The 14350-nt window shown below is 48.4% G+C and overlaps 1 protein-coding gene across 1 annotated transcript in view; it reads left to right on the forward strand.

Annotated features, from left to right (window-relative positions):
- The first annotated feature begins 4754 nt into the window (after positions 1-4754).
- The window catches only part of LOC121572220 (tribbles homolog 1), a 44477-nt gene continuing 34881 nt past the window's right edge, over positions 4755-14350 (forward strand). Inside the window, exons 1-2 of the mRNA XM_041884160.2 lie at positions 4755-6014; positions 8022-8314. Of these exons, the coding sequence (XP_041740094.1) occupies positions 5709-6014; positions 8022-8314 (599 nt within the window). The 5' untranslated portion in view covers positions 4755-5708. The remainder of the gene's footprint in view (positions 6015-8021; positions 8315-14350) is intronic.

Raw genomic sequence — 14350 nt, forward strand, 5'->3', positions numbered from 1 at the left:
GGGGAGCAGGAACGGGCCGGACCGGCTGACGACGCCGCACCACTGGCTTGGTGCGAGGGACAGGAACAGGCCGGACCGGGCTGGCGACGCGCACCACTGGCTTGGTGCAAGGGACAGGAACAGGCCGGACCGGGCTGGCGACGCGCACCACTGGCTTGGTGCGGGGAGCAGGAACGGGCCGGACCGGGCTGACGACGCGCACCACTGGCTTGGTGCGAGGGGCAGGAACAGGCCGGACCGGGCTGGCGACGCGCACCACTGGCTTGGTGCGAGGGGCAGGAACAGGCCGGACCGGGCTGGCGACGCGCACCACAGGCTTGGTGCGAGGGACAGGAACAGGCCGGACCGGGCTGGCGACGCGCACCACTGGCTTGGTGCGAGGGGCAGGAACAGGCCGGACCGGGCTGGCGACGCGCACCACAGGCTTGGTGCGAGGGACAGGAACAGGTCGGGCCGTACTGGGAACATGCACCACTAACTTAGTGCGGGGAGCAGGAACGGGCCGGACCGGACTGGTGACACACACCACTTGCTTGGTGCGAGGAGCGGGACTGTGTTTCCTTATAAACCTCCGCTCCCTCTGCTGCCTAACCAGTTCCTCTCGCCTTGCCTCTACACTCTCCTTCTCCCTCATGACCAATAGCCCCCGTAACCTGGTGGCCTCCTCTCCTAGTCCGCAGATTCGCCCTGTAGCTGCCTCCTGCTGCCCCGTCGTCCACGCCGTGTGCCCCCCCAAAAAGAATTATTGGGGTTGCCTCTCGCGTGTCCGTCGTCGGCGCGGTTGGTGCCGTTTCTCCTCTCCTGCCTTGGCATTTACCTTTGCCCATGGCCCTCTGCCCGCGAATATCTCCTCCCAAGACCACCATTTGCCCACCTGGGACATCGCCATCTTCTCCTCCTGGGCACGCTGCTTGGTCCTCTTATGGTGGGATCTTCTGTCACGATCGTTACCGGAAGACACGGACCAAGGCGCAGCGTGATAAGCGTACATTTTTATTGTATACTTAACAACACAAACAAAACAACAAAGTCCTGAGGTTATAAACAACAAACCTTTACGGAACAAGATCCCACCTCTAACTGGTGCCAACAGGCTGCCTAAGTATGGTCAGAGACAACGAGCTACAGCTGCCTATGATTGGGAACCACCCTGGCCAACATAGATCTGCACGATCTAGAACAAAACATATAAACTATAACATAGAACCTACACACCCTGGCTCAACATTAAAGAGTCCCCAGAGCCAGGGCGTGACAGCATGTGTCCCCGGGCGCCATCGCGCGCACATTGATTTTGTCCACCCACACCAGACGCGATCAGGACACGCAGGTTGAAATATCAAAACGAACTCTGAACCAACTATATTAATTTGGTCGAAACACATGAAACATTCATGGCTTGCTGTTGCTAGCTAATTTGTCCTGGGATATAAACATTGGGGTTGTTATTTTACCTGAAATGCACGAGGTCCTCTACTCCGACAATTAATCCACAGATAAAAGGGTAAACAGAGTTAGTTTCTAGTCATATCTCCTCCTTCAGTCTTCTTCTTCTTCTTTGGACTTTATATGGCATTATATTGGTAACCAACTTTAAGGTGCATTTCGCCCACCAACTGGACAGGAGCACATACAGTACACACACACTACACACACACACATACCACACACACATGTACCACACATACCACACACACGTAACACACATACCACACACACACACGTACCACACACACACACACACACACACACGTACCACACACGTAACACACGTAACATACACACACACACACAGACACACACGTAACACACACGTACCACACACACACATACCACACACACACACACACACACACACACACACACAGACACAGACACACACACACACGTAACATACACACACACGTACCACACACGTAACACACGTACCACACACACACACACACACACACGTACCACACACACACACACACATACCATACACGTAACACACGTACCACACACGTAACATACTAACTCCCGAGTGGCGCAGTGGTCTAAGGCACTGCATCGCAGTGCTAGCTGTGCCACTAGAGATCCTGGTTCGAATCCAGGCTCTGCTGTAGCCGGCCGCAACCGGGAGACCGTTGGAGGTTGTTCCTTTACATGGTGTGATAGCTGATACTTTGGTCTATCAAAATATATAATTCAAACTTTGTTAATATTAAGACACATATTTGCTGAACAAAAGTTGCTTTTCCTCAAGAATCCCTGAGCTCTAAAACAGCAACAGTGTATCTCAGCCTCGTGGCAAAATGTGCAAAATAGCAATAATACCGCACATTTTTCTCCCCATTTAAAAATAAACTGCGCTACGCCACTGGGGTGGGTGGGTGGGTGTGTGGGTGTGTCTGTAGTGAAAGCTGGCTATGCCTGGGGTGGGTGGGTGGGTGGGTGGGTGGGTGTGTCTGTAGTGCCTGTGCAATTTGACTACATTAGTCAGCAGCCAACCTCTGATGGAGGTCAGAGGTCATCACCCAAGGAGATAATAATTGACTCTGCTTCTGGAAGCTTCTGGAAGCCTGCCAGATCAGATTAGACTATTCTATGGTCGTGGAGAGTGATACATTTCACAATGTCTCTTCGTCTGCGTCCAAAATGGCACCCTAATTCCCTACATTGTGCACTATGGGAAGGACCTCAGAATACAACCACACACACACACACACACAAACACACACACACACACGCGTGTGTTTGCGCATTCACACACACAGAGACAAATACACAGACAGACAGAGAGACACACACACACACCCTGTTACACACTGTCCTGTATACTCTACAGCAGCTCGCCTATGACAGGTCAGTCCTGTTACACTGTCAGTCAGTCCTGTTACACTGTCAGTCAGTCCTGTTACACTGTCAGTCAGTCCTGTTACACTGTCAGTCAGTCCTGTTACACTGTCAGTCAGTCCTGTTACACTGCATGACAAACACACACACACACCAGTCAGCCAGCTGGATAGTGACTCACCAACTGGGAGAGCACTAAACAGAGAATGACTCACCAACTGGGAGACCACAGAGAATGACTCGCCAACTAGGAATCCACAGAGAATGACTCGCCAACTGGGAGACCACAGAGAATGACCCACCAACTGGGAGACCACAGAGAATGACTCACCAACTGGGAGAGCACTAAACAGAGAATGACTCACCAACTGGGAGACCACAGAGAATGACTCACCAACTGGGAGACCACAGAGAATGACTCACCATCTGGGAGACCACAGAGAATGACTCACCAACTGGGAGACCTCAGAGAATAACTCGCCAACTGGGAGACCACAGAGAATGACTCGCCAACTGGGAGACCACAGAGAATGACTCGCCAACTGGGAGACCACAGAGAATGACTCACCATCTGGGAGACCACAGAGAATTACTCGCCAACAGGGAGACCTCAGAGAATAACTCGCCAACTGGGAGACCACAGAGAATGACTCGTCAATTGGGAGACCACTAAAAAGAGAATGACTCGCCAACTGGGAGACCACAGAGAATGCATAGCTTCTTACAATAACACGCCACTCCTTGTTTGGAGTAGAGCAGAGCAGGCTTCTCCCTTTATTGTGCACTATATACAGTGTGCCATTCGGGACATGGACTCTGAATCTCACTTTAACTTTGTAGTCAACATAAAACATTTGCTGACTGTTCCCTTTGCTATATAATGATTATGTTCCTTGTTATTTTGGTTGAGATACACTGAACTTTGGCTGCATGGGAATACACTGTCTCTCTCTCTCTGTGGTCCTGCTATTGTCTTGTGCACAAGAAGCAGTGGGGGAAAAAGTACCTAACTGTCCTACTTGAGTAAAAGTAAAGATACCTTAATAGAAAATGACTCAAGTAAAAGTCACCCAGTAATATACTACTTGAGTAAAAGTCTAAAAGTATTTGGTTTAAAATATACTTAACTATCAAAAGTAAATGTAATTGCTAAAATATACTTAAGTATCAAAATTTAAAGTATAAATCATTTCAAATTCCTTTTAAGCCAACCAGATGGCACAATTTTCTTGTTTTTTTAATTTAAGGATAGCCAGGGGCACACTCCAACACTCAGACATAATTTACAAACAAAGCATTTGTGTTTAGTGAATCCATCAGATCAGAGGCAGTAGGGATGACCAGGGGTGTTCTCTTGATAAGTACATGAATTGGACCATTTTCCTGTCCTGCTAAGCATTCAAAATGTAACAATTACTTTTTGGGTGTCAGGTAAAATGTATGGAGTAAAAAGTACATTATTTTCTTTAGGAATGTAGTGAAGTAAAAGTTGTCAAAAATACAAATAGTACAGTGGCACAGTGGTCTAAGGCACTGCATCGCAGTGCTAACTGTGCCACTAGAGATCCTGGTTCGAATCCAGGCTCTGTCGCAGCCGGCCGCGACCGGGAGACTCATGGGCGGCGCACAATTGGCCCAGCGTTGTCCAGGGTAGGGGAGGGAATGGCCGGCAGGGATGTAGCTCAGTTGATAGAGCATGGCGTTTGCAACGCCAGGGTTGTGGGTTCGATTCCCACGGGGGGCCAGTATGAAAAAAAAAATAATGTATTCACTAACTGTAAGTTGCTCTGGATAAGAGCGTCTGCTAAATGACGTAAATGTAAAAATGTAAATGTAAAGTACAGATACTCCTAAAAAAAATACTTAAGCAGTACTTTAAAATATTTTTACTTAAGTACTTTACACCCCTGACAAGAAGTCCTGCAGTTTATGTGAGTGAGTCAGACTATAGGCATGTACCTTCATGGAGGTGAGTCATGAACCTAACTAACATGTTCTGCCGCTGAACACTAACGCTTTAGATCATGCCGGTGCTCCTCCTGTGGAAAATCCCTACTACAGTATTAACCCCTTTCATAGTAGGACTATTTGGTTCACATGCACGGTTTATTGAGACCTTGTCACATATGACTGACATTAAATTATGATTAGGGGTTATATCATCATGTAGCCTAGGCTAGTGTGCCGTGTTTATCAGAAGAGGAAGAAGTGTCGAAATAAAGAAGTTAATCATTGTCTGGGTCACTGGTTTTGACGAATCAAACATTATTGCATTTGCGTCATATGGTTTGTTATTGTCATAACATAACAATACGTAGCCTAACCATTCACATGTTGGTGTGATGTTGTTTTGACAGTGGATGGCGGAACCAACCAAGGTTATTTTACTCGACCCGGGCGGCTTCAAGTGGTGTGTGTGTGCCTGTGTGGATTGCTACATCGCCGGGGCGGTGCAGTGTCATTCAAGAGGCTGAACTGGGCGGAGGTCCAGCGGAGCTGTGTAGCGCTCTCTCTCTCTCTGCTTGAGCTAGACAGTCTCTCACTACTCCGGGTCGATACGGCGCGCTCTCCCCGGACGTCTGTCTCCAGTCCAGACGGACCGTTGAGAGACCTTTTGTGGACTGACTGGGAATGTCCTCCAAAACCGACGACAGTGCTTGACACAGAACCTGGATGAAGGAAGGAATTTGTAATATTTGAAGGATACATTCCAAAACCAAGTCCCTGATGCAGCATGCAAATATAGAATTAGCCTGAGAAGTTAGATTTGCAGTTGGAGGGAAATCATCAGGACAACAGCTGCTCCGTGTGCATAAGCTACAATAATAGAACACACCAATTTGCAATTCATCATAACAATTCGCTGTATCAGAATGATGAACGTTCAGTGGAGCAACCCGGTCCCATGCATCCGCAGTGGAAGAGTCGGACAGAAACGTGTGGACTCAGAAACAGGTGACGAGCCGGTGTCCAAATGCGCTAGGCTGATCGAGTGTCTGGGTGACGTGGGGCTCCTCGGTAGCTCGCCGGGATCCCCTGTTTCCCCGGTCCTCTTGAGCGGCTCCCCGACCCATCAAGGTCCGTCCCGGATAAGCCAGTTTCTGCTCCTTCATATGGCGGATCAGGACAGGATACACAGCGCACTCAACATTGACACGGGAGACGCGCTGGTGTGCAAAGTAAGCGCACAGACTATAACCATTCATTGTGCAATTTCTTTTGAATGAATGACTGTTTCTGAGATGTCCTGTGTTGCTCAAAAGCACCAATCTCAAATGATGCATATCCTGATCTTCATTAACCCTTTGGTGTCATTATACAATGTTTTAACTGAGACAATAATGTGACAGTAGCCTATTTAAATAATCGGAAATCATTAATTTATCCATTATGTTCAGTCAATGCATTGATGAGCAGTGGCCAATGATCCAATACCTTGTGCGCCTATTGTGCATTAAGTAATAATAAGGTAATAACCTAATAATAAGGTAATACCCTAATAATAAGGTAATAGTCTATTAATAAGGTAATAAGGTAATAATAAGGTAATAACCGAGTAATAAGGTAATAACCGAATAATAAGGTAATAACCTAATAATAAGGTAATAACCTAGTAATAAGGTAATAACCGAATAATAAGGTAATAACCTAATAATAAGGTAATAACATAGTAATAAGGTAATAACCTAATAATAAGGTAATAACCTAATAATAAGGTAATAACCTAATAATAAGGTAAAAGCCTACTTCACCTGGGCCACCTTTTATTAGAGTTTATGTTATGTAAGGAATGACTTCACACATCCCACCGTCTCCCTTGTCTATCAACTCCTCTCATTTGAGTTCAAGTCAGTAGACTAAGCCATGGCTGAAATAAGATATGCAAACATAGGAGTAGAAATGGAGAGCTATCTTTCTCCTGTTCCAGATGCTTAAATAAAGAGCAACCTTGATCACAGATGAGATTAAAGCCAGGTGTCGTTTGGGAGACCTGGGTCCCCAAAATTGAACATATAAATAACTGACTCATTCCACCCCTTGGTGGAAGTCTGCTCCCTTGGGGGCATAACTCTCATAACCTCTACAGGATCGGTGTCCCTTATACGGGACGGTTGTTGCTCAATATGCGATATCTGACTAATGGTGTAAACAACAGTAAACTTTCCAGGACATAGACATGTCTTATATGGGCAGAAAGCTTACATTCCTGTTAATCTAACTGCAGTGTCCAATTTACAGTAGCTATTACAGCTAAAAAATACCATGCTATTGTTTGAGGATAGTGCACAACAACAAAACTCTTTTATCACGGCAACTGGTTTGATACATTCACCTCTGAAGGTAAATAAAGTAGTCTTGCTCTGATTTGTCATCCTCAGGGTCCCAGAGATAAAATGTAGTGTAGTTTTGTTTGAGAAATCAATTTTTATATTCAAAATGTAGGAACTGGGTTCTACAGTTTGACCTCTGACTCCACACCCACCCCGCCCGGCCATTTAGATGTGTGAAGGTTTGTCTTTTCTGTAGGGAAGCTAATGATCCATCATTTATGACATTCCTGAGAGTGTGAAAACTTAAATGTTGTATTACCATAGCATTTTTGTATGTTTATTTTTTATTTATTTAATTTTTAGTCATTTAGCAGACGCTCTTATCCAGAGCGACTTACAGTTAGTGAGTGCATACATTTTTCATACTGGCCCCCCGTGGGAAACTAACCCACAACCCTGGCGTTGCAAGCGCCACGCTCTACCAAATGAGCTACAGGGGACTAATGTTCTCTATAGTTATGTACTTGAAAACCAATTCGGCACAGTTGGGAAAACTCCTGGTACAAAATATTGTGTAGTGATGTAATTCTTCACTGGATCAGTCTGAAACTTTGTACGCACACTGCTGCCATCTGGTGGACAACATCTAACAGACAGTTAGATTTGGGTATGTCATTTTAGGCGAAAATTTGAAAAAAAAGGGTCCGATCCTTAAGAGGATAAATAAGCTGATAGCCTCCACCATCTGTCTCTCCTCGGGTGTCAATACTAATAATTTGTTATCAGTTGTTTTCAAAGGATTGGATTTGTTAGACAACTATAATACGTGTTGCCTCACACCAATGGGGCACAACTCTAAACTAATACATCTGAATCCACCCTGATACATCCTGTCTCCTCTCTCTATTCTCCCAGGTGTTTGACATGGGTCTGTACCAGGAGAAGATCCGGACCTACAGCATCCTGCCAGTCCACAGGAACATCGCCTGTATCCGAGACATTGTCCTGGGGGAGCGCTGGGCATACGTCTTCCTAGAGAAGGATCACGGGGACATGCACACCTTCGTTAAGAGCTGCAAGCGTCTGGACGAGGAGCGGGCGGCACAGCTCTTTCACCAGGTGGCGTCGGCCGTGGCACACTGTCACCAGCATGGCATCGTATTAGGAGACCTGAAGCTATGCAAGTTTGTCTTCTCCGACAGGAAAAGGTAGAGAGAGACTTGAGATGACGTGTACCGTTTTCACACACTATCCTGTCAACCCAAACCAGACCGGACCAGATATTGACTTTCTTTTGACCGTTCCAGCACATATGGTGGATATATAACCAGGCCAGTGTGGCACAGCTTGGCTCAGCTTGGCTCAGCTTGACTCAGCTTGGCTCAGCTTGACTCATCTTGGCTCAGCTTGGTTCAGCTTGACTCATCTTGACTCAGCTTGGCTCAGCTTGGCTCAGCTTGACTCAGCTTGACTCAGCTTGGCTCAGCAAGAATCAGCTTGGCTCAGCTTGGCTCAGCTTGGCTCAGCTTGGTTCAGCTTGGCTCAGCTTGGCTCAGTTTAGCTCTGTAGTGTGAAAGGGCCCTTGATTGATATCATTGGTATTATAGTAGCGACACGTAGTGCACCCAGCAAGGCAGGGTGGGCGGAGGAGGCTATAATAAGGCATTATAACAGGGTCGTACATGCTTATAGAAAGTCTTATAATGCATTATAACTGTAGTAATCTCTCGTGGACAGATTCACATGTAAACGGCGAGAATGTCAAGACTCGTGTAGAATTATGTCATTACGATCAGAAGTAGTTCCTGGTTTGGTTTTTCTTCATTGATTATTTAGACGAATCAGGATTAGGCGAAGGCGGTGCTTAAACTGGGGCAGTGATATCAAGCCCTGTGCTCAGTAGTTATTGTACCCCCGGGGAAACATTGAAGACGGACCGTTCATCCTACATTGATATTTTCATTAAATGCCATGTTTCACATTAGCACCCCCCAAACAATGTTTAGTGCTGTAGACAATATGGACAGTATATGGGGCTATTTTTCATGGTTCGAGCCAGGCCCCTTATTCAGTGAAGGGAAATCTTAAAGCTACAGCATACAATTAAATTCTAGGAGATTCTGTGCTTCCAACTTTATGGCAACAGTTTGGGGAAGGCCCTTTCCTGTTTCAGCATGAAAATGCCCCTGTGCACAAAGCGAGGTCCATACAGAAATGGTTTATCGAGATCGTTGTGGAAGAACTTGACTGGCCTGCACAGAGCCCTGACCTCAACCCCATCGAACACCTTTGGGGTGAATTGGAACGCCGACTGCGAGCCAGGCCTCATCGCCCAACATCAGTGCCCGACCTCACTAAGCTGTTGTGGCTGAATGGAAGCAAGTCCCCGCAGCAATGTTCCAACATCTAGTGGAAAGCCGTCCCAGAAGAGTGGAGGCTGTTATAGCAGCAAAGGGGGACCAACTCCATATTAATGCCCATGATTTTAGAATGAGATGTTCGACGAGCAGGTGTCCACATACTTTTGGTTGTGTAGTGTTTCTTTCCCCCAGCAGTTTCAATCTAGCGAACTAGTTAATGGCATTCTCAATCAATCAATCAGATGGATAGCTAGCAAATACATTTGTTTTCCCTGGCATCTAAAGCTGATACAGCTGGCCAGTTGATACTAAAGTAGGATGAATGAAACAGCTAGCTGCACAGCCAATGGCCAGCCATGACTGTGTGAAATGTAGACTTACTGGTCAACAACAATGTGCACTTCGTCCACTGCCAGTCCTATCAACCGCTCCACTGCCAGTCCTATCAACCTAACAACCACTCCACTGCCAGTCCTATCAACCGCTCCACTGCCAGTCCTATCAACCACTCCACTGCCAGTCCTATCAACCAACCGCTCCACTGCCAGTCCTATCAACCGCTCCACTGCCAGTCCTATCAACCGCTCCACTGCCAGTCCTATCAACCTAACAACCACTCCACTGCCAATCCTATCAACCGCTCCACTGCCAGTCCCATCAACCACTCCACTGCCAGTCCTATCAACCAACCGCTCCACTGCCAGTCCTATCAACCGCTCCACTGCCAGTCCTATCAACCGCTCCACTGCTAGTCCTATCAACCTATCAACAACTCCACTGCCAGTCCTATCAACCTATCAACCACTCCACTGCCAGTCCTATCAACCGCTCCACTGCCAGTCCTATCAACCGCTCCACTGCCAGTCCTATCAACCGCTCCACTGCCAGTCCTATCAACCGCTCCACTGCCAGTCCTATCAACCGCTCCACTGCCAGTCCTATCAACCTATCAACCACTCCACTGCCAGTCCTATCAACCGCTCCACTGCCAGTCCTATCAACCGCTCCACTGCCAGTCCTATCAACCGCTCCACTGCCAGTCCTATCAACCAACCGCTCCACTGCCAGTCCTATCAACCAACCGCTCCACTGCCAGTCCTATCAACCAACCGCTCCACTGCCAGTCCTATCAACCGCTCCACTGCCAGTCCTATCAACCGCTCCACTGCCAGTCCTATCAACAACTCCACTGCCAGTCCTATCAACCTATCAACCACTCCACTGCCAGTCCTATCAACCGCTCCACTGCCAGTCCTATCAACCGCTCCACTGCCAGTCCTATCAACCGCTCCACTGCCAGTCCTATCAACCGCTCCACTGCCAGTCCTATCAACCGCTCCACTGCCAGTCCTATCAACCGCTCCACTGCCAGTCCTATCAACCAACCGCTCCACTGCCAGTCCTATCAACCAACCGCTCCACTGCCAGTCCTATCAACCAACCGCTCCACTGCCATTCCTATCAACCAACCGCTCCACTCCAGTCCTATCAACCAACCACTCCACTGCCAGTCCTATCAACCGCTCCACTGCCAGTCCTATCAACTGCTCCACTGCCAGTCCTATCAACCGCTCCACTGCCAGTCCTAGTGTCTGCTAAATTACTTAAATGTAAATTAGCGGAAGGGAGGGGGTTCTTCTTCTTCTTCTGTGGTATATTGGCCTCCAGCCACCTACTACGCAGGATGGAAGGGAGGGGTTTGGCCAAGAGGTTTTCATGTTTCCACTGCCAGTCCTATCAACCGCTCCACTGCCAGTCCTATCAACCAACTGCTCCACTGCCAGTCCTATCAACCGCTCCACTGCCAGTCCTATCAACCGCTCCACTGCCAGTCCTATCAACCGCTCCACTGCCAGTCATATCAACCGCTCCAGTGCCAGTCCTATCAACCAACCACTCCACTGCCAGTCCTATCAACCGCTCCACTGCCAGTCCTATCAACTGCTCCACTGCCAGTCCTATCAACCGCTCCACTGCCAGTCCTATCAACCGCTCCAATGCCAGTCATATCAACCGCTCCACTGCCAGTCCTATCAACCGCTCCACTGCCAGTCCTATCAACCGCTCCACTGCCAGTCCTATCAACCAACCGCTCCACTGCCAGTCCTATCAACCGCTCCACTGCCAGTCCTATCAACCAACCGCTCCACTGCCAGTCATATCAACCAACCGCTCCACTGCCAGTCCTATCAACCGCTCCACTGCCAGTCCTATCAACCAACCACTCCACTGCCAGTCCTATCAACCAACCACTCCACTGCCAGTCCTATCAACCGCTCCACTGCCAGTCCTATCAACCGCTCCACTGCCAGTCCTATCAACCGCTCCACTGCCAGTCCTATCAACCAACTGCTCCACTGCCAGTCCTATCAACCGCTCCACTGCCAGTCCTATCAACCAACCGCTCCACTGCCAGTCCTATCAACCAACCGCTCCACTGCCAGTCCTATCAACCGCTCCACTGCCAGTCCTATCAACCAACCGCTCCACTGCCAGTCCTATCAACCAACCGCTCCACTGCCAGTCCTATCAACTGCTCCACTGCCAGTCCTATCAACCAACCGCTCCACTGCCAGTCCTATCAACCGCTCCACTGCCAGTCCTATCAACCAACCACTCCACTGCCAGTCCTATCAACCAACCACTCCACTGCCAGTCCTATCAACCACTCCACTGCCAGTCCTATCAACCAACCACTCCACTGCCAGTCCTATCAACCGCTCCACTGCCAGTCCTATCAACCGCTCCACTGCCAGTCCTATCAACCACTCCACTGCCAGTCCTATCAACCGCTCCACTGCCAGTCCTATCAACCGCTCCACTGCCAGTCCTATCAACCAACCGCTCCACTGCCAGTCCTATCAACCGCTCCACTGCCAGTCCTATCAACCAACCACTCCACTGCCAGTCCTATCAACCAACCACTCCACTGCCAGTCCTATCAACCGCTCCACTGCCAGTCCTATCAACCGCTCCACTGCCAGTCCTATCAACCGCTCCACTGCCAGTCCTATCAACCAACTGCTCCACTGCCAGTCCTATCAACCGCTCCACTGCCAGTCCTATCAACCGCTCCACTGCCAGTCCTATCAACCGCTCCACTGCCAGTCATATCAACCGCTCCAATGCCAGTCCTATCAACCAACCACTCCACTGCCAGTCCTATCAACCGCTCCACTGCCAGTCCTATCAACTGCTCCACTGCCAGTCCTATCAACCGCTCCACTGCCAGTCCTATCAACCGCTCCACTGCCAGTCATATCAACCGCTCCACTGCCAGTCCTAGTGTCTGCTTAATTACTTAAATGTAAATTAGCGGAAGGGAGGGGGTTCTTCTTCTTCTTCTGTGGTATATTGGCCTCCAGCCACCTACTATGCGGGATGGAAGGGAGGGGTTTGGCCAAGAGGTTCCTCACAGAGTTTCTAAACCCAGAGGGGCAACATCGCAAGACTTCAGGGAACGCTTACGAAACAGACCAGGCTGGGGTTTGAGAAGTCAATACGAGAAGTGAAAAATTATTCCTTAGTTGTTAATTTTCCTGAAATCTAAAGGCACAACCTAGATTGGAGCCAATGTCTTAAGTAGTTGAACATATTATTACTCCAACCTCGTGAAAGTGACAAACAGACATGTTTTCATTTTAGTCAAAAACAACTTTATATCGAAGGAATGCCTTTGATTTGACGGCCTGCACAGTTCGGAGCGGGACGACCGTTAGACCCGATGACGTGTTTCTACGCATGAGTTTAGCTAGCCAATGTTGCCATGACGTAGCATACAGGTGTGATCAGGGATTTCTATTGGAGAAGCAGTTTTAGCCTTCATACTGTACTGTCTGTGGTTTTCCTTCACAACACATTCCCCCCAGAAGTTAAACGGAAAGTGACAACTTTGCGATCGTTTTACTTCTGGGTAACCAAGATTTATAACCGCAAGCTTTAAGTCAAGTGTTACCCAACTCTGTACCTTTAGTCGGATGAGGAAGAAGACTTTGGTTTCACGGTGTAATTGGGGTTATTGGCCAAATACAATGTTTATTGTTTTTCACGGTCACCTATTCACAGTACTGTTGTCTACTACATTCAGAATTCCTTCATATAAATCGTTTCAGAGTTTATTGGTCATGTGCTATCACCACCTCCTCCCTACTCCTCAATGTCTTTACTGTAAGAACATCTCCTTTTCCCATAGTTCTCTCCTCTCTTAATAGAACTGTTCCATGCAGAGTTTCAACAGCAGTTACTTTCAACAGCAACGCTTCCTTCCCAGTGACCTTTGATAGCAAGGGAAAAGTGAATGAATGAAAGCAGACAGACAGCCTAAGTAGCCTGAGTCCTCTGTGTGTTGTGTTGTGTTGTATTGTGTGAGAAGCTGGAGTCGCTCTGCTCGAGTCTCTCTGATAGCAATACGGCCGCAAAAGGGTCACTCCACTGCACGGAGGGAGGGAGGGAGGGAGGGAGGGAGGGAGGGAGGGAGGGGGGAGGGAGGGAGGGAGGGAGGGAGGGAGGGAGGGAGGGAGGGAGGGAGGGAGGCGCTCAGAGAAAGTTGGAGATCATGTACCGAGACTTTGTGTACACAGCCAGCCTTGCACAGAGATAATATTAGCAAGCTAGACGTTGACATTGGGTGGATGGCTGACATTGCAACACTGCTGCCAGGCCAGATACATAGATACATAGACACACACACACACACACACACACACACACACCCAGGCAGGCAGGCAGGCAGGCAGGCAGGCAGGCAGGCAGGCAGGCAGGCAGGCAGGCAGGCTGACCCACCAGACATTTGACCTAGATGACAGCTTGACCTGCCAGAGGAGAGGTAAGGTCTCTACCCACGCCACATGGAGATTACTCTCTTTCTGTCACTATGCACCAGGG

Source organism: Coregonus clupeaformis, chromosome 8 (genome assembly GCF_020615455.1).
Source record: "Coregonus clupeaformis isolate EN_2021a chromosome 8, ASM2061545v1, whole genome shotgun sequence".
Classification (NCBI taxonomy): domain Eukaryota; kingdom Metazoa; phylum Chordata; class Actinopteri; order Salmoniformes; family Salmonidae; genus Coregonus; species Coregonus clupeaformis.